The sequence below is a fragment of the Montipora capricornis genome, chromosome 3 (genome assembly GCF_036669925.1).
Source record: "Montipora capricornis isolate CH-2021 chromosome 3, ASM3666992v2, whole genome shotgun sequence".
Lineage (NCBI taxonomy): Eukaryota > Metazoa > Cnidaria > Anthozoa > Scleractinia > Acroporidae > Montipora > Montipora capricornis.
The window spans coordinates 19,706,826-19,726,825 of NC_090885.1; the positions used below are offsets into that span (position 1 = coordinate 19,706,826).

The following is a 20,000-nucleotide window of genomic DNA, read 5'->3' on the forward strand; positions in this document are numbered from 1 at the left end:
ATCTAGTGTCATTACAGGATTTTCTAGGATTGAGGTTTGCGAATGAGACTTGTACCTCTTTTGTGTTTACATGTTTGAGCTGGAATAAAGAGTTATTGTAGACGGTTTCGATTATTTGAATACCACTGTGGATGCTAAATTCGTTTTGTTGTTTAGTATCGAAGAACTCGCGTGGTTTGGACTTCATTTCTTCAGAATTTTTACACCAATATGCAGTGAGAGCTTTCCTTCGTTCACGAGTAGCAATATTTCGATATATCTTTTTTAGTTCAAAGTTTTCTAGTGTGCGGTCTTTTGCAAATTAGATGGCATACTTTCTCTTGTTCCTCTTCGGGAACAAAAGTTCCTCTTGAAGATTTGCTTCTTTCAAGGGACCTTATACTGAGAAGTCAGAACTTTTGCAGAGCACGTGAAGGAAAACATGGGTCCCTCTTCGTTGAACATGTAGGCAACTACTTTTATAATCAGACTTAACTGATTAGAGTGTAATGTGAAGTTCTAAGTACCAACCCGATATGAACCATGAGTTAAGTCTGTTCAAATATAAGTGCTACACGGCCAACGTTTGAAAAAACGTAATCCCTCCTTGTACTTTTGTAATCAGACTGTAACGATGCATGATGGCTGGTCATAAGCAGTAAGCATGTTTCGAAGAGATATGTCCAGAGTCTACTGCGTCGCCTGCCTGTGAATGCATCGCATGGTACTCAATGCTCCTCCTTAACCAGAGTTTTATCTTAGACATTCTTCCTAGCACGTATTCAACAACCCTTTATTTTAGTGTTGAAGAGATGCAGCTGCTGAAAGGATCTCCTGCATTTGGTGAGAAACAGTCGAATGGCACTAACTTAGGTTTTTCTATGACTGTTATAGTAAGATTTCAAAAAGTAACAGGTCATGACTGGAACCAGGAATAGGGGCATTACGAGTGAACTTGCTCTTTGATCATTTGAACGCTTTCCTTGTCCCATTGGTCTTGCCCGTCAAAGTTCTAATTTCGCGTTTCCTTTAAGTAAATTTGCAGGCTGAATGAAACTAAACTAATATGCGATTGTACTGAAGGAAATGTTATATGTTAATGATAATATGCCACGAAATTTCAGGTGAGGCACTCAAGTTGTACAGAAATATTGCACGCCAATATGCATACCTTTACCAACGAATTAACCAAGTATGTGTTGATTTTGGAAGTCGCAGCAGTTTTGACCCATTAAAATTTGGTTGACAAAAACGACAAGTATTTTTTTGTTTTGTTGACAGTTTTGTCCAGAGACAGCAAAGCTACCGTTGAAGAATAATTTTACATTTGATGGCCATAGGTAGGTGATACATTTCATTGTTCTGTAGCTGAATTTTTTTCCCGAACAGGGCTCGTTCTCTTTGGTTACGTGGAGGTCACGTAACTTCTAACAATAAAACTATTTCTCGCCAAAAGTCTCTGAGCGGGCAACAGTGCAAAATCTATGACGTCAGAGGGTAACAGTGCACTGTGCACTGTTACCCGCGAATGTTGACCGACGACCGCCGTTGTTGTTGGCATTGCACGTTTTTCTTTTATGCTTAGCTATATACCAAATCACTTAATGACTGGTCCTCGGGAAACAGTTCATTTTGTTTCCCTCGAATTTCAGTGTTTCCCTCGGATGCGCCGCGGGGAAATGTTGAGATTCTAGTGAAACAAAATGAACTGTTTCCCTCGGGACCAGTTATTAAATGTTTACTGGTAATCTTGAACATTAATTATTTTAGTATAGGTAATCACGTGATTTCGAGTGCAATTTGTAATTACGAGTAAATTTTTCAGACTAACGGGCAAGTACAGTTAGTTTGTAGCCTGATAACCTACAAGTGCTAATTTATACCAAATTACTGGAGAAATCATGTCATTACTTATTAATAATATACATGAAAAAAAGAAAACAGGCAATCACTAAAAACAAGAGAAATTTTGATACAGCGCGCCTTAATTTTCTATCAAGTTTATTTAACTGATTGGTTTAAACAGCTACGTTCGTCAAACACGAGACGGTCGTTTAAAAGTCATTCTCAATGTCATTAATGACTCATTAGATCATTATCCAACCAGAAACCGCCGTTGTGGTCAGGTGGTTGGGTTTAGAAACCCAATGAAAAGCGAGTTCCAAATACACGTGTTTCAACAAATTTGAAACACATGTAAACCATAAACCAACAAAGCATGATCGTGAACGAAATGGATTTTAATACAGTCCATTCTTGTACTCAATACGTTACAAAACATCATTTAACAATGCATTAATATTTTGATGTTAAAAAGTTAATTTTGTAATTGTATTTGTTGGAGAGCTTACTTGACAAACTCGGGCTTTGTGTTTCATTGGCTTTTCAAACACTCAAAAACAATAAAAGCCTTGGCCGTAGGCGTCGTGCTTTCATCTGTTTTCTCGTGTTTGGAAATTCAATGAAATACTCGCCCTCGTTTTTTTCAATATTACTTCAACAGTAAACTTGAAAACCTGCATTTGTAATTACATGTGAACTGCACTCTTTTTTTTATCCAATCAACTATTTTTTTATGTATTATACCCTTTAAAACTCAAACAGTTTTGTTGATTAAATATATCTTTTCTTTTACACAAAACATGTCATCATTTTTCCCACGACAACTTCCTTTTCATATTCGTCGCAAATTACGTTATCATCCATTCTTTGCGTTTGTTTAATTTTTTTTAACTTGGAATGTAATATTATTGTCTTATTCTTTAGATGGGCAGTTTCAACTGTTATCACTCGTCAAAACAAGATTCCAAGCACCACAGGCGAACCAACGTTGGCACTGATTCCCATGTGGGACTTGTGCAACCACTGCAATGGCACGGTAATTCCAATGCTGACTTGAAAGTAGATTTAAACGTCTAATCATCTAACGATTGAGGAATTTAAAGTGACCAAATTAAAACTAATTTGAGAAATGTTTACGACCTGTAAGAAATCGAGCACGTCTCCAAAATTGCTTTTGATGTGACTTCTCGTTTATTTCAAGTCGTCCCACTTATAGAATGTGCAGCAACTGTCCAGTTCAAAAATTCACCTGTTTGTCTTAACGCGAATTTTCCTATTTAATGGTCCGCAATTACTAACTTTAAGATCTTGAGAGAGCTGGATCGAGGAGAAATGGCGTCAAAGGCTCACGAGTTAAGAACCAATGCGTGTCTACACCGCAGAATTACTCTGCAGCATGGGAGTTTTGGGCTTTCAGACTTTCAAACTCGCGTTTTGCATATATAATAAGCAGCATTCTCACGCTGAAATTATTAAGCTAGTTCCTTTGACGTCACTTTCCCTGGATCCAACCCTCTGAGGTCTAATCGGTCCGTTTGGAAGGTGAGTAATGACGGAACGTGAAATCCAAAACTTGTACTCAAAATAAACGGCCTTTGGATAAAAGTCAAAGCTCAAAGTTTGCTAGTGAAGTGTTAATCAAAACACACTTTCAAAATCTGAAGGAAAAAAGGAAGTGACAGGCCACTTTAACATTGAAATGGCTCTACTTGGCTATTGCACCGGAGCTGCCTCTTTTATTCTTCACGGCCTCTTTTCCTTAGATAACAACAGGATATGACCTGGTTGAAGACAGCTGTAAAAGCTTGTGCGTGAAGGACTTTATGGCAGGTGAACAAGTGTGCATATTTTACGGAGAGCGCTCCAATGCAGAGCTTCTTGTACACAATGGCTTCGTCTTTGAGGAGAACATTCACGATAGAGTGGTAATACAGCTTGGTGTCAGCAAGAGTGATTCGTTGTACCAGATGAAAGATCAACTTCTTACTGCCATTGGAATGACAGCGTAGGTTGTTTAACAATTATTCCACCAACATGGCAGAATGACTTTTTTTTGCCAACAAAACCTACGAAACTTGGCTGTCCGAAAACACTTTTAAAGTCAAGATCGTACAGTGATTTTTCATAAAGTCAGCCTTGAAATTATTGACTTCGCTGGGGATGTTCAGTGTTTCAAGGTGTTGAGCTCGCGTAAGGTTTGTTAGCATTTGTTCAAACTGCTTAAAAGGACAAAGTCACATTTGCCAACTTTTTGCGACTGAAAAAGAATTAAAAAACAAAGTGTACGACTGGTGAAGAAGCGCTGCTTTGAATAGAAAACTGACATCAGAGGGCCCCTATTCAACCATCAAAGGGGCGTTTCTCGGGGTCTTAGTGCAGGTCCACAAAATTTAGGTCTGAGTACCGATTTCAGTGCAGTTAAAAATTACAATTTTCCAGAAGCTTGGCAGATAGCGAATCACCTCACCTCGATCCATGCGAGTGAACGCGAGCGCTTCTCATCACTATGACAGATCTCTGCTGTTGTTTTGTTTGGCCAACTCTGCTTAAAAATACCATAACCTTTTATTACCGTCAGCTGAAATTACTCACAGGAAAAAAAACACCTCTTAATGTCTTTTTTACAGATCCAGTAACTTTTACGCCGTTTCTTGTGGCGAGAAGCCTATCAGTCCGGAATTGGTCGCTTTTCTGAGGATCTTTTCAATGTGTGAAGGTTCGAATTTTTTTGGTTCAATAGTGTCTAGTGTAGTGTAAAATATTTAACAACTAGACCCGTAGCCCGCAAGGGCTACGGGTCAATAGCCCAAGTATCACCCAACTAGTCGGACAGAAAAGGCAATAATAAAGTTAGCAAATGCAAGTTGAAGAAATATTTATTTGGGAATAAAACGAAAGAAAGCGCCACGCTTTTCGCTACTCGAGGACTATTACTAATAGTCATCTAGTAGCGTAGCCAATTAAAATGCAGGATTTGCCTTAGTCCACTAGTTGGGTGATACTAATTTAGAATAGTCCGCACAAATGAACGAGCGGAACCTTTCGTGCGATCTGATTGGTTCATTTGGAGGTGATTTGCCGAATACCATCCACTTCCGAGCAGCCGAAAGAAAATAAGATGGCGTGTTGTAGTCCTACTCGTTTCAGTAGGTACATGTAACCCGATTGTTCGTTCGTTCGTTGTTCAGCTTGTGGTTTACATTATTCACCTTAATGACAGTGAAAGTGGTGGATATCGGGGCAAGAAATCTCCTGGACTATTAATTTCCTCTCCGATGATTCATAGGAGAGTCTCGGAGGTGCGTTGGTTTTGTTTGACTGACTCTTAAGTGTTATCAGAAACCCATAAGGGTTGAAACGTGTTAACGGCCCCTTGTGTGCTGGGAAACAAGCTTCTGAATATTCAATTTGCTAAGTACCATATTTGGAACAACAAGAGCGAGGGGTTTCCAAATATGGTACGTAGCACTGAAACAGTCAACCAATCAGTTCGCACTGAATATTCGGAAGCTGTGAACGCGCGTTACACTTTTCAACCCTTATGGGTTTCTGGTGTTATTCAATACCAACTTTATTCAATACAATGAAAGGGAGAGATACCAGAGGTTATCCCTATACGAGGGTATCCGCCCGGATGTTACTGATCTAGAGTCGATTTTGAGGAGGGAGGAAAACCGGAGTACCCGCAGAAAAACCCTCGGAGTCAGATTGAGATCGACTGAAACTCAGCCCACATACGACCTCGAGGCCAGAGTTGAACCTGGGTCACAGAGGTGGGAGGTGCGTTTGATGACCACTAAGCCATTCTGACTCCCTTTGCAAAGCAAACCTCCACTCCAAGAAAAAAAATGGCTCCTTTTATTGTATGGCAAGCAATTCTCAAGCCATCTGGAGCACTCTAGTTGGCGGGTTTCTGGTCGGAATTTTACAGTACGGACCATTACCATGGAAACGGCCCGTTTCCGTATTTTTCTCTCTCCCGGGGAATTCAAGTGAGCGAAAAACAAAAAGTTTTTAAAAAGCGGAATTTTATTTGTTCATCTCAACGGTACAATTACAGTATAACAAAGTATGTAAAAGGTTACAGTATGTCGCCCAGTGTCCGACCGGCACCAGTATCCGACCAGTTAAAAAATAATTTCATTTTTTGCAATGCCCTTATTAGTGTACGGAAAACGAAGTATACGGAAAGGAAACCGAACATTTAAGCTTTGAGATGCAAGTTTTGGCGGGCTTTAATCTTTAGGATCATTTGCAGAGCGCGCCGTTCTATTCAGGTGAGTGAAATTTTAATGACTAATATTTTTCTCTTTTCACTGCGCAGTAAAACTATCGCTGTTGAAGAAAGTGTCTGTGAATCACGATATTTTTGAAGGAACTTTACGATTTGCCGTTAGAACAACCTTCAATTCTTCCTAAAATTTACTATTTCTAGAATAACGGAGGTCAGGACCATCTACTAATTTTTCTCCAAGTGTGCCCAGAATACCACCAATTTTTCGTTGAATTTAAGTGATCCGTGTGTAGTGTATTGCTATTCTGATACAACTCATTTGAAATTTTCTTCATTGATTTACCGTGCGGAATTATTGCCGTGAGTTGATTTCACACTGCACTTTGCATATAACTACCGGAAGCAGCCGAAGTTAGAAAGAAATTCTCAATTTTTCCCCGGTGCTCGGTTCGTAAGTCGATTCTAATGCCAAAGTACTTTGCAAGAGCAAAGGGAGCCAAAAGCATCTCTTCCCCGCCGAAAGTTACTTTTAATTGCGGTGTTATTCCTGTGGTCGGATACTGGGAAGCAATGGACATCTTTAGAAATGCAAATTTCACCGCGAAAACGAAGATAAAAAGGCAAAGATTGTTTTCATCATATTACAGACTAAATTTATTGCTTCAGGAGGCTAAGGAAAAAAAATATAGCACTTTTAAATTTAAGGACATCCGCGCCCAAAATGTTCCCACGTACAGAATTTCTTAAAACTTGCCACGCGGAAAGGTAATGGTCTACTTTTGCCAAAAAGGCAAAAAAAAAAAAAAAAAAAAATGGGGGTCACCGTGCTTGTTTTCGAGATCATGAGGTGCACTTTTAGAAGATTGCGTTATTTTAAGACGTCCTTAGCTTACAACTGTCAGCAATAGAAAAAGCTACATTAGTGAAATGTAGATCAGGTAAACGTACTCAATTCAACATAACTAATATAACTAAATAAACTTTTGCACCTTATGTCTTTTTCTGTGGTGAAATAGACCTTAAAAAACGATACATGCTAGTCTAAGAAAGAAGACTTCGGTCGCACGAGAGCATAAAAGGCGAAATATTTGTAACTTCTCACGTACATATTTTTTTTTGTTTTTTGGTAAAATGGACAAAATCAGGAAAGGAAATGATCTACGGGAAGAAAAATGGGGGTCACCGAGCATTGAAGAGAGTAAAGTTCTCAAAACGATTGTCTATCATTGCGTGACATTTCCGAGAAGACCTGGGTCCACAGCTATCCCATGATGCCACACGCTTTCACGTTCCATTCTTGTGAAAAATGTTTGCGCCTTTAGCATCGTGTTTACCTTCGTGGTCTGCGTTGCAGGACGTGTGCGTGACATGCGCGAAAAAATGCGCAGTAGTAATGGGCGCGAACGTCCTTAAGTGGTCGGATACTGGGCAACATACCGTACCGTTCAAAGTTCGATGATGGAAGTCAATCTGATTTAAACGACAGGAAGTGTCCGATCACTCAAAGAAACGGTGCCATATAATAAACAACTAACTTGCTTGGGACCGTACCGGCTGGGAAATATTGGCCCTCGGTCGTTTTTGAGCCGCGGACGGCAACTCATCTATTCACTACCACCGTTGTAAAGTATCTTTACGCCATTAGAGATGATTAAAAATCTTGGAGACACTTCTGTCCTGGCATGCGAAACGTTCATTTCCCCAGAACGGCTTGATCTCATGAAATATTCCCTACAATCAATTTTTTTGTGAGAAAAATGTTTTTAAAAAATTGCGTTTGTATCCAAAATAACTGAGTTTAGAGTCACCTATGTTGTTTTAGAATTTCGCGGGCGCTGCCATCTTAAATAACTGACGTCTCACGGTTGCCCTTTTGTTGTTATACAAAAGATAGTTGTGTCAGAACAATAGGGCAACATTTACATGTCACAGATTTTCAAGATGCCCGCGCCCTGGGAATTTGAAAAGAGGCGATTGTATAATTCAATTTGACCAACAAAAAAAAAAAGAAAACATCGAACACCTTTGCTTACAGCATCACCAGACGGGGAAATTTAACTCTTCATGGAACGTGTCGTCTATATGCGTTTCAGAATAAAGGAAGGCCACTGATTATGGCTTCGTTGGTCTTCCATATACTTTTTCGTTTCAATGGAAGTGGCGGTTTGAAAAATCTAGCCCTTATGCGCCTCAGCGAAAATGCCGTTGTACAGCTGTAGTTATAAATTGTATTTAATAGAATTCTTATGTGAATGACTCCTTTGATCAGCACTCGAATCTAGTCGTGTGTTGCATTTGAACTGTGAAGTGAAAAAACCCCGTCTTTCTTTAGATGAGTTAAAGGAGTGGCTTACCTGCAGATCTGACGAGAAAGCAAGTGAGATGAGAAAGCTGTTTAAGATCCAGTCGCCAGCTTGCAGAGAGGAAACTGAGGCCAAGTGTTGGCAGTTTCTTGAAACTCGCTTGTCTTTACTGCTTGCTCAATACAAGACGCCAGATGCCGAGGTAAGTAAACAGGCGTAATACATTGTTGTTCACGCAATCGATTTGTATCTGGGAATGTTGTAGGGGTTTACGCATTACAAATATATTTGTATGGGTAATCACATGATTTTGAGAGCAATTTGGAATAAATAAGCACGACTAAATGTTTTCAAAGACAAACAAAATTGCACTCACCCGTAGCACGAGAAAAATCATGCGATTACTGATATTACTGATATACATGCACAAATTTCACCTTCATTGCACTAATTTCAACTATCTTCACAAATGTCATTTTCCTGCACTCTGTTTGGGATTAGTTGACATGCACGCTCTGATGTTCCCGTGCTGTAGAAATATATATTTCTGTGTTAATCTCACGCTCAAAAGCCAGAAATTACATTTTGTTTGTATTGTTAAAAATTCGACCATGAGTGGTGTTTTTTATTATTTTTAGGAACAGCATAAGTTTCTTAACACTGAAGCTGTCTCGCTTCATAAGAGGTTGTGCAGTCAGTTAATACAAGCGGAAAGAAAAGTTCTACAAAATGCGCTCAAATACGCTTCTGTCCTCAAGAACAAAGTTTCACTTGCTGGCGGAAATTGCGAAACGACATCAGAGAAGGGTTTAAATGGAGGAGAGACAACAACTGCAACTGAAAGCCACGGTTTGGATGAAGCAACTACCGCCATTAGTCATCTTGGCATATAAGCAAAACAAGCATATGTAGTAGATTCTGAATTTCTTACATTCTCGTCCCCAGAGACCGCTTTTCTTTTGGTATGCACCAAGAACACGGACTCTGGCCACCGCCAAAAATACGCGCAGTCGCGGTAATACTATAATAGGGACTTAAGATACGCCGACTACGGACAACGGACTTCGGACTACGGACGGTTTTTCCCTTGAGCCACCGTCGCGAGCTCATGACGGTGAGTAGTCATGCAAGTTTGCGTAGTCAACAAAGGCGACAACGGTGGGAAAAGAAAGAGAGACGAAAAACCAAATTATTGTATCAAAATAAAGAGAATTATACTTTTCATTTCATTTTTTAATCAATAAGTATTTGTAGTGGTATGATTTTCGTTTTCGGCAGAATAATTTCGAAGAGTTTAGATTTTGGCAGTCTCGATTTTGAATGAAAGAGTGTCAAAGGGCAAATGGTGGGAACCATATACATTTTCTCTTAATTCTATCAACTGAATAGAATGATTCATTGTTGTGACTTTATATACTGCCTCAGTACTTTAGCCAGTATGCATGTAGGGTTTGCTTTCGGTCTCGAGATTCGGTTTGATGAAATATTTTGCCTGAATTTTGATGATCCCCTGAACTCATCTCGCTCGATCGGCCGGTGGAAATTGCGTGCTTTTAAAACTTAAGTGATTTGCAAACTCTTCCTGCTTTACTAATCATGTAATAGGCTGTTCTTGTGAAGCCAAAAGTCGACTAATCTATCATGTCGGATTTCCTCAGCTCAATTTTGCTTGTAAGGGCTAGCACTGCTGCTTTGTCCGTATCACGTAGTCTGTTGTCCGCCAACTTAACTTCGTATTTTCACGCCATCAGCCTCGTACTCGATCCAGTACTCTAGACTGGGGAACAAGCGTCCAACGGTAGTCCGTAGTCTGTAGTCGGGGTGTCTTAAAGTCCCTAATGTTGTAACCGTCGACGACCGATTGTTTCAAATTTCTAAGAACGCGCAGAAAAGCCGGATGCCCGTGATTCGCGGATTTGGTGCTTTGGCTGCGACAGAGTCCGTGTTCTTGGCGCTGACCAAAAGAAAAGCGGACTCTGGGGACGGCAATGAATTGCATCATGCAACAGACTTAACTGTAGTTTATTCACCGAAAATGTTCAGATGGACCTGCGGTTGGGAGGCTCAAAGAGCTCGTTTTAAATGATAGTTATGACTAAAATGCACCTATCAATGTTTTACTCTGGTGTCTACGGGAGTTTGGGGGAGGGGAGGGGGGTTTAAGTTTCGAGTGGCGGTTGGTCGTGATACTGCGGGGTTTGAAATAAGTTGAATTAAGAAGTGTTTTTCTCTTTGGCCGAGATTGTCAGCTGAGCCTGCGCAGCAAGCGTTCCAGTACCAGCAAATGGCTCCGAAGCGATTTCTTCCGCATTCTGGCCACGCGAAAGTTTGGGCGAACACAAAATTTGAAGGACGCTGTGCCAATAAAAAAAAATGTGTGGAACACGGCTGTCAATAACTTTTGAAGTGGACGGCTGATAAAGAATAGTAGGCGGCTGACAAGCACCGGAAGTGCAAGTACCAAGGGGGGTCTGAGGGGCCCCCTCCCCTTTCTTGGAGACATTTTAAGGCAGGCCCTCTTGCTTATCCCGGCCTGTAATCGTATTTCTTTACCTAGTTAAGTAAACACCAAAACCGCAGAAACGCTCAAGTGTCAACACGGCACAAGTGAATGTTCTATAAACAGCTGTGAAATAGCTCAGGATCAGGGCTTCTTTTCAACTAAGAAAACATCACTAAGATGTTCCTGTTTAAACAAGAAACCGGCTGAAAATGCTAATAGCTGCGAAGTGCCAGGATATTCTGCAGTTAAACTTCAACTAAACCCAAAGTAGTTCTACTAGCTTCCGGCAAACACCGACTTTTGTTTTTTCCTGCAGTGCTACTTGCAATAGTCATTCAGGTTCATCATGTGACTCTCTTGAAATGCTAATTAATCGTATCAAATTGTCTTGAACCAAAAAAAAAAAAGACACTTTTAAGGGGTGCTGAGACACGAGGGGTCATGTTGAACGGACATGCTGCAGCGACAAAACACTTGTGTAGTGCACATTGAGGCGACATGTAACAGGGAAGCGTAGCGGGGACAAGTAGCGGGGACGAAATCACAACATGTGCACACCCATGAAAATGTTGAGGGTACATGTCCCAGGGATATGTTGCACGACAAAAATTTGAGTAGTGCACACTGAGGCGACATGTAACAGGGAAGCGTAGCGGGGACAAGTAGCGGGGACGAAATCACAACATGTGCACACCCATGAAAATGTTGAGGGTACATGTCCCAGGGATATGTTGCAGCGACATGCTGCTGCGACAAACACTTGAGTAGTGCACACTGAGGCGACATGTAACAGGGAAGTGTAGCGGGGACAAGTAGCAGGGACGAAATCACAACATGTGCACACCCATGAAAATGTTGAGGGTACATGTCCCAGGGATATGTTGTAGCGACATGTAACTTGTGTGAGGTGATGCTTTTATAATCGTGCAACACCAATTTTGGGGTGATTTTGTCCCCACGACGTATCCCATGAAGTTCAACTTCTTTTAAATGTTTAAGACTTACTTTTTGGCGTCTTAGAAACAGTGAAAAAATTTTTGAGCACGTCTTGTCTTCTCTTCGCAGCGAGTTTTTCAGCTTTTCATATTTGGAGGGGCGATTTAACGGAGGGTATTTTGCGTTGCCGCTTTGGGGGGCGTATATTTGTAAGGGCTTCTACACGGAGGGACGTATTTTCGGAATTTAACGGTAGTCATTACTTTTCTTGGGAGAAAAGCCTGCAATTCGGAAATAAGATGCTTTACTTTTCACGTTTCTACCAAAGAAATGAATATGTTGGTCAGACGTGTTCGGTCCCTAAAATTTCGGTGTCATTTCGTCAGAGAAGCAGCCGGTGATCGATAATCGCCGGCCGCCGGCTACAAATAGGGACCTTTAGATTGGAGGACGAGGACCACCACGAGTGCGAGTTTTCCCTACTGAGTATGCGCATAGAGTTGGAAGGCCGATATTTTTTGAAGTGCGCGTGCTCAGAACGGAAAACTCGTAGTCGTCCTCGTCTTCAGATCTAAAGGCCGGTTTACACTGTACGATTTGTCGGCCGATTTTGTCGGGCTGATAAGTCGTATCGTGTAAATTATGTAAAACGAGCAATTTTTCCTCTTTTCCTCTTTAAGATCTCCCCGCTTCCCTTGTAGAATCTGCTATTTTTGAACGCCTTAATGTCTTTGTGCGTTACCCACTCGCATACCCTTTGATTGACATGGCGGTTTCTTTCTGTTGCGATGCAGCAGATTTCTTTGAATTGATCGTTCATCGGCTGTCAAAATACACGCAAGATTTGCGCTCCGACACCATCGGGCCGACAAATCGTACCGTGTAAACCGGCCATAAAGGTTCCTATTAAATGACAGCCATGGTGGGCGCTCATCCCCTGCTACCCAGGCTATCGTCCGCTTTGAGTGAATGGTAACATTAACAGTAACCTAAATGGGCCCTTTGCAGCTGGTGATCACATGGCACAAAAACCGCCATACTGGTGAGCAAATTGCACATCTAAAGCAAGGAAAATTTAAATTAAGTTGCTTTGTTTTAGATGTCCCAGTGCGCAATTTGCTCAGCAGTATAACGGTTTTTGTACCATGTGATCGCCAGCTGCAAAGTGCCCATGGTTAACCGATAGATATTTTTGTTTGCCCGTTGGCGTTACGCATAGTATTTTGGAAGTGATTTTAATCTGTAGAAATTTTTAAATTTGCTTGGTATGGAAGCTTCATGTTTGTCATCAGTTTTAACATTTTTTTCTTGTGGAGAGGAAAAATGGTAATTTCTGAATTCCGTGGTGAAAAAGAACGATAATTTACAACAAATTATATCTCCCGGTGAGTATGCATATTTTTCCCTTTTTTTTGAAACCATTGAGAGGTGAAAAATGGATACTCCATTTCACATGATTTTACGTTATTTTGGCTTGCTTCTGTTTCATATAAATTGGTGATTTTCGAAAGCACAGGAGATGAAAGTAATTATCTGCAGGGGGTTCCACGGTATGGGGATGGGCGATTTTTCCTGTTATTATTGGTAAAATGGTGACATCGGCCTAGATTTGCTTCTGAGGCTTGGGGTTAATACTGAACTTGCTGAGTATCCATTTTCGTTCCCAGATCCCGTCGTTTCTCTTAGCGGGCGGGGCCTTCGCACGAGAAAACGAAGGGCTCTGAAGACATAGGAAACTCAATAGACCATTTCCGAGTTCATGTCTGCCTCCTCTTTAAAGCGAGTTTAAGTGAGAAGTTTTTCTTATGAGATTTTATTTTTTATTCATATTTAAAGTAGAACTAATTACGATCAGGAAACTTCGTACTGAGACTCGCTTTGAAGTGGAGGCAGACATGATCTTGGAAATGGCCTATTTTTTCATTGGTTAGCTTGCAAACATTCTCTATTTTCGAATTCCCCATAATACACTTTGTTTGCCCCCCAAATTTTGCATAAACTATTGTTTTCAAATGCTCTTGGGGACACTGCATATTCCCAAGAGCATTTGAAAACAATGGTTTATGCAAAATTTGGGGGGCAAACAAAGTGTATTATGGGGAATTCGAAAATAGAGAATTAAGATCTTGATCCGGAAGTAAACATGGCCTATGCGGTGCGATACGGTCAGCTGGCGCGAAGCCGGTCGCTAAAATGATCAGACCGTCTTTGTTCAAAACTGCGATGTTACTTATTGCTTCTCTCTGTTCGAGACGAAGGAAAACATCCTCTAAGTCGAGGCCACTTAAAGGCGGTGAAATACGAGATACAAAAAACCCTAAACGTGGCGCGCAACATTGTTTAATTGCAAATTTGGGTCGATGTCTCCCGTTTTTCACCTTGCATGATCAACTCATCGCGCAACAAAAACAATTGTTGCGGTTTGAAGAAAGTTGTTGCTAAAAGTAGAGCGCGGGTCTACTCTGAGCAACAAATTTTGGCTTTGTTTCTCGTTTTTCATCAAGCTCACAACTTGTCGCGCAACAAATGTGTTCGTGTACTAGCAAATCAACCAATCAGCGCCCTGCATTTCTTCAACCCGCAACAGATGTTTTTGTTGCCGGTTAAGTTGATCACGCAAGGTGGAAAACGCGAAACATCGACCAAAACTTGCAACGAAACAATGTTGCGCGACAACTTGAGGGTTTTGTATCTCGTATTTCGCCGCCTTAAAGCCTGACATAGAGACGCTACTTAGCGCCGCTATGATTTTAGTCCTAGGATCTGGGACTACAAATCGTATGTCTCAGAACCCTTCGTTTTCTTGTGCGAAGGCCCCGCAGGCTAAGAGAAACGATGGGATCTGGGAACGAGAATGGGTATGGAAGAGAATCACAGCTACCGCAATAGACCTTTTTACCGAAACGGCGGCCATTTTGATTTCTATTGTTTCGAATAGCTATTATGGGATGCCCAGGGGGCAAATACATATTAATTTGCCCCCTGAGCATCCCATAATGTCTTTCGAAACAATAGAAATCAAAATGGCCGCCGTATCTGCAAAAAGGTCTATTATTCCATGAGCGCGCGTTGGATATGAGATGGTAAAGAGCCAGCGAGGCGCGTAGCGCCGATTTGGCTATAACCAGTCTCGTATCCAACAACTGCAACTGGAATAATTGTTTTATTAAATTCCTTAAACTCCAAAAGTTTGGAAGTACGAAATACCAGCGGAAAAACGCGAGAAAATTCGAGTGAAACCGAAAAAACTTGAAGATGCAATGTTGTGTAATACCTTGTGGTCAGACGGACGCAGCCTCGTCACAAAAACATTTTTTGCCTTTTTGCGTACTTCTAAACTCGGAATTGACCCAAATTTTCCACAAAAAGGTTTTTTTGCTTTATTCGGAGAGAAATTTCGCTTTCCGGCGCAAAAAAAAATTAGCTTAGCATCGCTTAGCGCAATCATTTGCTATGTAAGGTCAAACTAAGGTATACGAGCTAATGACCGAGATTGAATGAACCAATCAGAGCACGAGAAATAATTTAACCGAGGTTGAAAGTTTAATAAAGATTGTTATCCATAGTAGTAAGTAAAAGGTTATTAATTTCTCTATACTTGAGCTCGTACTTAGCCCTGAATGGTTGAGACTGGCGCTCGACACCAATACAAGAAATCTTCCGTTTGGAATGCTGCTCGATGAAATCCAAAATCATAAGCGGTGTAATTCTTTGAAAGATCTGCGGTAGAAAAGTATGTACGGGTAGTAAGGTTAGTTATTCATCTTAGTCGAAGTCGCAGTCTTTGTCATTCGAACATAAACCGAAGTTTAATCACACCATCGAGACACTTTAAAACGCCTCTGTCGTCATGGTTGGTCACCTTTTAATAGATTGTCTGCATATAAGGAAACTAACTATTCTTGTCGATTCCTGCAAGTTGAGATAGACGTGTTTAACTCAGATTCAAACAAATATACATCAGTCCTCTGAATATTCCCGGTGCTGTGGTCTACGCGTGTCCGGCACGCTTTCAAGGACTTTCAGCACGTGACCGTAGTAGAATTGACTTCACGCTCATGCAGTCACCCTACCGATCCATGTAAAGCAAAGCTTTAAATTTAAAATAAAGATGGCAAACTTGTTTTTTTTTCAATGAATTTAATGGTTATGCAAGAGGACAGCTTACAATAAAGTAAAATTGTTAACATAATTAGTGATGGGTTAGAAGAAAAAGCGGCAGGGACACAATCCTTAAACCAATAACCAGCGGGACTTTGGTGAACGCCCGCTAACAAGTTAATCCATAGCGTGAAGTAAATAATTCAGTATTGGGTACACAGAATCTGAAATTCTCATTCTTCGATCGTTTCTTACATTCATTCTGCCTTGTTAAGAAAAGAAAACTTATTAGTTGATTAGTTACGGTTAAAGCTGCCCTCCTTAGGTTTTCCATGTTCTGATTGGTGCCAATTCCTGTTGCGCGATCACAAGTAATCGTCCGAGTCCATGGTCGCCCCAGACTCCTTACTCATTTCGTTGGTAATCGATTCGGGCGGCTCTTCTTGATCAGCGGCTGTGGGTGGTGAGTCGTACACAAGAGCTTTCGCTGGTGCGTCGGTGTAGGTACTGGGATCAATAGGGTTTGACTCGCTTGGCTGATCCAGTGGTTGTGCGGAGTTCTCTGCGGATGGTTGGTCTGAAAACAAATTAAAGGCGTGTACGTAGGACTTTTTCACAGATACGCCCAACGTGATCTTGGTCGATTAGGATCAATCGCTTTGTTTTGTTGCATGTATGTTTGTTTTCTTCCCGATAGAAAAAAGTACCGTTTTAAGTTATGGATCGTCTCTTAATTATATCTGGGATCAAGCGGCGTCAAAAAGAAAAGCTTGACGACCCCTGTCCTTTTTGCAGGTTTTTCAACACCGGCATAGGCTCAAGCTGCTTGCGAAGTTAACAGAGTGATTTAGAAAAAGATCGTCACAAGGTTTACCTCGTGTCCAACCTTTCCCACCCCTCCCCACACCCAAAAAGTTTAAATGACCAAATTGAGAAATTTCGATCTCTTCAACATACCCACAGCACCTTGTTTGTCAATAAAGGCACAAACCCGCGGTAAAATTGTGACATATTAGGGTTTCATATATGAAGGTGTACATTGAAATCCAGGGCACGGTTGTTCGAAAGCGGATTAACTTAACCCAGGATTAGCGTAAACTTTGGTTTAATCTTTTCAACTTTTGAGTAACAGTTTCTTTTGCTTATTTTTGTTTTTCAAGATTGACTTCTTCTAATGTAAAATTTTGCCGAATATCAGCACTGAACAAATCTTTTCAAGCAGAGAAATAAACTCCTTGTTTAATTTTTAATTTGGGATTAGCTTTAATCGGCTTTTGAACAACCGAGCCCTGGACTACATCTCTTGCTACGTTTTGAATGTTTCTGGCTACCAAAGTCGAAGAACTGTGGTCTGTAATCGTCCGCGCGGATGAAAGGGTTGGGCCTTCGAATTTTAAACATTGATTCACACATAGGTCAACACTTACCACGAAGTTTTCCCAAATGGAACGCGCCTTTGTATCTTGCTGGCACATGTTTCCATATCCGACCTTGTCGCATCAACGCCTGGCCACTACGCAGCCGGATTCGTCGCAGTTTTCCACGTAACACCGCACGCAACCTGTTACAACAGTTCCTCACCCACCTCCAAATCTTCCTGTGACGTATCTGGAGAGTACCACGGGTTGATACATACTTCCAACGCCCATTTATAAGGATACCAAACTGATTCCCACGAAGTTTAATCCTTCGATAGGAACCACTATAATAGATCTTCCACACGCCACCAAATTTCACCACAGGCCTCCACCCGTTAAACCTCAATCTCATCACGACGGGAACTTTCCTTCGACCGAATTCAATCCATCTTTTTCTAATGAAGATTTGTGGTCTTCCTTGCCGTAATCTCACAGGTCTTCCCTTTTTCTTGTAGTAGACATACAGCAGTCCTTTTCGTGGGTAGATCCAGTGCCATCTGCCGAGGAAGTACATTTTCAATCGACGTACAATACGTTTGAGGCGTCGCATGCGGCGGCGACCTATGTAGATTCTTCCGTTACTGATTCTGTGGAATTGAAGGAGAAAGAACGAACAAAAGTAAGTTTGGTCCAACTCTCCCAAAGCGGAAAGCACCAATGTTTACAGCCGTGAATGAGTCATCATTTTTTTAGTTTTATGACGATTGGCGGTTGAGAAAAGAAATTGGTTCGTATATAACTCTCTAAGATCTCATTTGGCCATTGGAAGCGTTAAATGATTTGTGCCGAACTCCTCTGCCCAAGGACCCCTCTGGAAAATATCTCGACTACCCCCTCCCCTCCGGAATTGTTCTGGGGTACCCTTAATGCAACTCCTCTGAGGTACCTGTAAGTAGATTACTGATGTGATCCCCATCAGTTGGCATTAGTAACTTTGTTGTGTTCCACAACATAATGATGAACTTTATTTCAAGTGTCATGTTTTCTAGCGCTGTGTCTTTTGGGACACCGTAAAAGGGGAAAACCCGAGTACCCAGCGAAAAACCTCTCGATGCAGAGTAGAGAACCAACAAACTCAACCCACATATGACGCCAAGTCTGGGAATCTAACCCCGTCCACATTGGTGGGATCGTCCACATTGGTGGGAGGCGAGTGCTCTCACCACAGCGCAAACCCTACTCCCAATTTAGGCAAACAACTCTAACGCTGTCTTTATTGTCTCATGATCATTATTACTGATTACTTTATTACTTTAAAGCGCCTATAATAAAATTATCAATGATAATTTCACGAGCACGTGTTGGCTATGAGATGATAGATAGCTAACGAAGCGTGTAGCGCCGAGTTGGCTATAATCATCTCATATCCAACAAGCGCTAGTGGAATAATTGTTGTATTAAAAACGCTCACAAATTATGGATAAATCTTCCCTACTTTATTTTGTAGATACGAGAAAACTGATATTTGTAGAGCATGGTATAGCGAAGATCTCTGTTTACAAACATTGATTTTGTTACGCAAATTTGCCAACTACAGGAATAAAAGACCCTTTGTTAAGACAGCCAATGAGGCCCTGGTTGGCACATTAATGACAATAAGTGACGTCATCGATATCTTCCCTATAATAGCTCATATACAGTGATGGCTAAGCCAATCAAAACACTACAATTGCATTATCCAATGATCTAGTTTTCAATAATAATAAATATGCCATTAATAGGCCAACATAAAATTCTCTCGAAATCAAACCAAACCAAATTATAATGAGATTTTTCTCTACTTCATGTCGCAAACTCTTCGTGTAACTCTATTGACATGACAGCTTCAAAAAAAACAAATAAAATCCCGAATCTTTCCTTTCTTATTATATCACAACCTTTAGCTATCTCGTAAGTTCTTAACAGCAAGAAGGCTAGCTTAAATGGCATTTCACAGTTTTATGACTAACACTAGTATTCCATTTACCGTCTACGTAGCAGTACGTAATTTTTATGAACTGCATGCGAGTGACTCTACATGTATTGTTATTTAGAGATTGTCAATGCTTCAACTGTCTGGCTTACCCCAGTTTATAGGTGTTCCTGCCAATGGTGAACGTTAACCGATGACCTTTCCTTCGAACGAGTCTAAATCTCCGTCCGTATCTCAGAAGCATTTTGACCTTTCTTCCAATGTACTTCCCACGACGGCGACGTCTTCGGCGCCTCTTAAGACGTCTCCAGTACCGGTTAAAGCGCCTGCGTTTTTGACGTCTTCTTCTCCGGCGTTCACGTCGAGTGGAAGGGCGCCTCCACCGTCGTTTGAAATAGAATCTCAATTTGCCGTAGGGGAATCGAATCGGACAGTACTTTCGTTGGTAGAGAACGCGCAGAGTTTTACGGACTCGTCTGACTACGCGGTAGCGTCCCTTCACTCGGATCCTTAGTCTCTTCGTTGGGATTCGGTACCACTTTCCTGAACGAAGATACTTGATAACACCACGACTGATCCTGTTGTGGTAAAAAAATAAAGCATTCAGATTCTGTGAGGAAACCGCAACGCGAATAGAATAGAGTCCAGTTATTTCACCTAATGCCTATTAATGCTAAAACGTATTTTCGGATCTTAGCCTGGGCTTGTTGAAAATCTTTTGGGAATATAATATTTTGTTCCAAGCATTTCCATATCATCTAAATGTGAATGC

At 41.1% G+C, this 20,000-nt stretch overlaps 2 protein-coding genes across 2 annotated transcripts in view; one reads left to right on the forward strand and one right to left on the reverse strand.

The window, feature by feature from the left end:
• Positions 1 to 10,459, forward strand: part of LOC138042517 (actin-histidine N-methyltransferase-like) — a 22,230-nt gene extending 11,771 nt beyond the window's left edge. The window contains exons 7-14 of the mRNA XM_068888428.1: positions 742 to 822; positions 1,104 to 1,171; positions 1,261 to 1,319; positions 2,746 to 2,857; positions 3,585 to 3,826; positions 4,449 to 4,537; positions 8,388 to 8,560; positions 8,997 to 10,459. Of these exons, the coding sequence (XP_068744529.1) occupies positions 742 to 822; positions 1,104 to 1,171; positions 1,261 to 1,319; positions 2,746 to 2,857; positions 3,585 to 3,826; positions 4,449 to 4,537; positions 8,388 to 8,560; positions 8,997 to 9,251 (1,079 nt within the window). The 3' untranslated portion in view covers positions 9,252 to 10,459. The remainder of the gene's footprint in view (positions 1 to 741; positions 823 to 1,103; positions 1,172 to 1,260; positions 1,320 to 2,745; positions 2,858 to 3,584; positions 3,827 to 4,448; positions 4,538 to 8,387; positions 8,561 to 8,996) is intronic.
• Positions 10,460 to 15,957: 5,498 nt separating this feature from the next.
• LOC138041191 (uncharacterized) overlaps positions 15,958 to 20,000 on the reverse strand; it is a 17,703-nt gene continuing 13,660 nt past the window's right edge. Inside the window, exons 7-9 of the mRNA XM_068886965.1 lie at positions 19,381 to 19,806; positions 17,326 to 17,903; positions 15,958 to 16,475 (exon numbers count right to left, since the gene is read on the reverse strand). Coding sequence (XP_068743066.1) covers positions 16,264 to 16,475; positions 17,326 to 17,903; positions 19,381 to 19,806 — 1,216 coding nt within the window. The 3' untranslated portion in view covers positions 15,958 to 16,263. The remainder of the gene's footprint in view (positions 16,476 to 17,325; positions 17,904 to 19,380; positions 19,807 to 20,000) is intronic.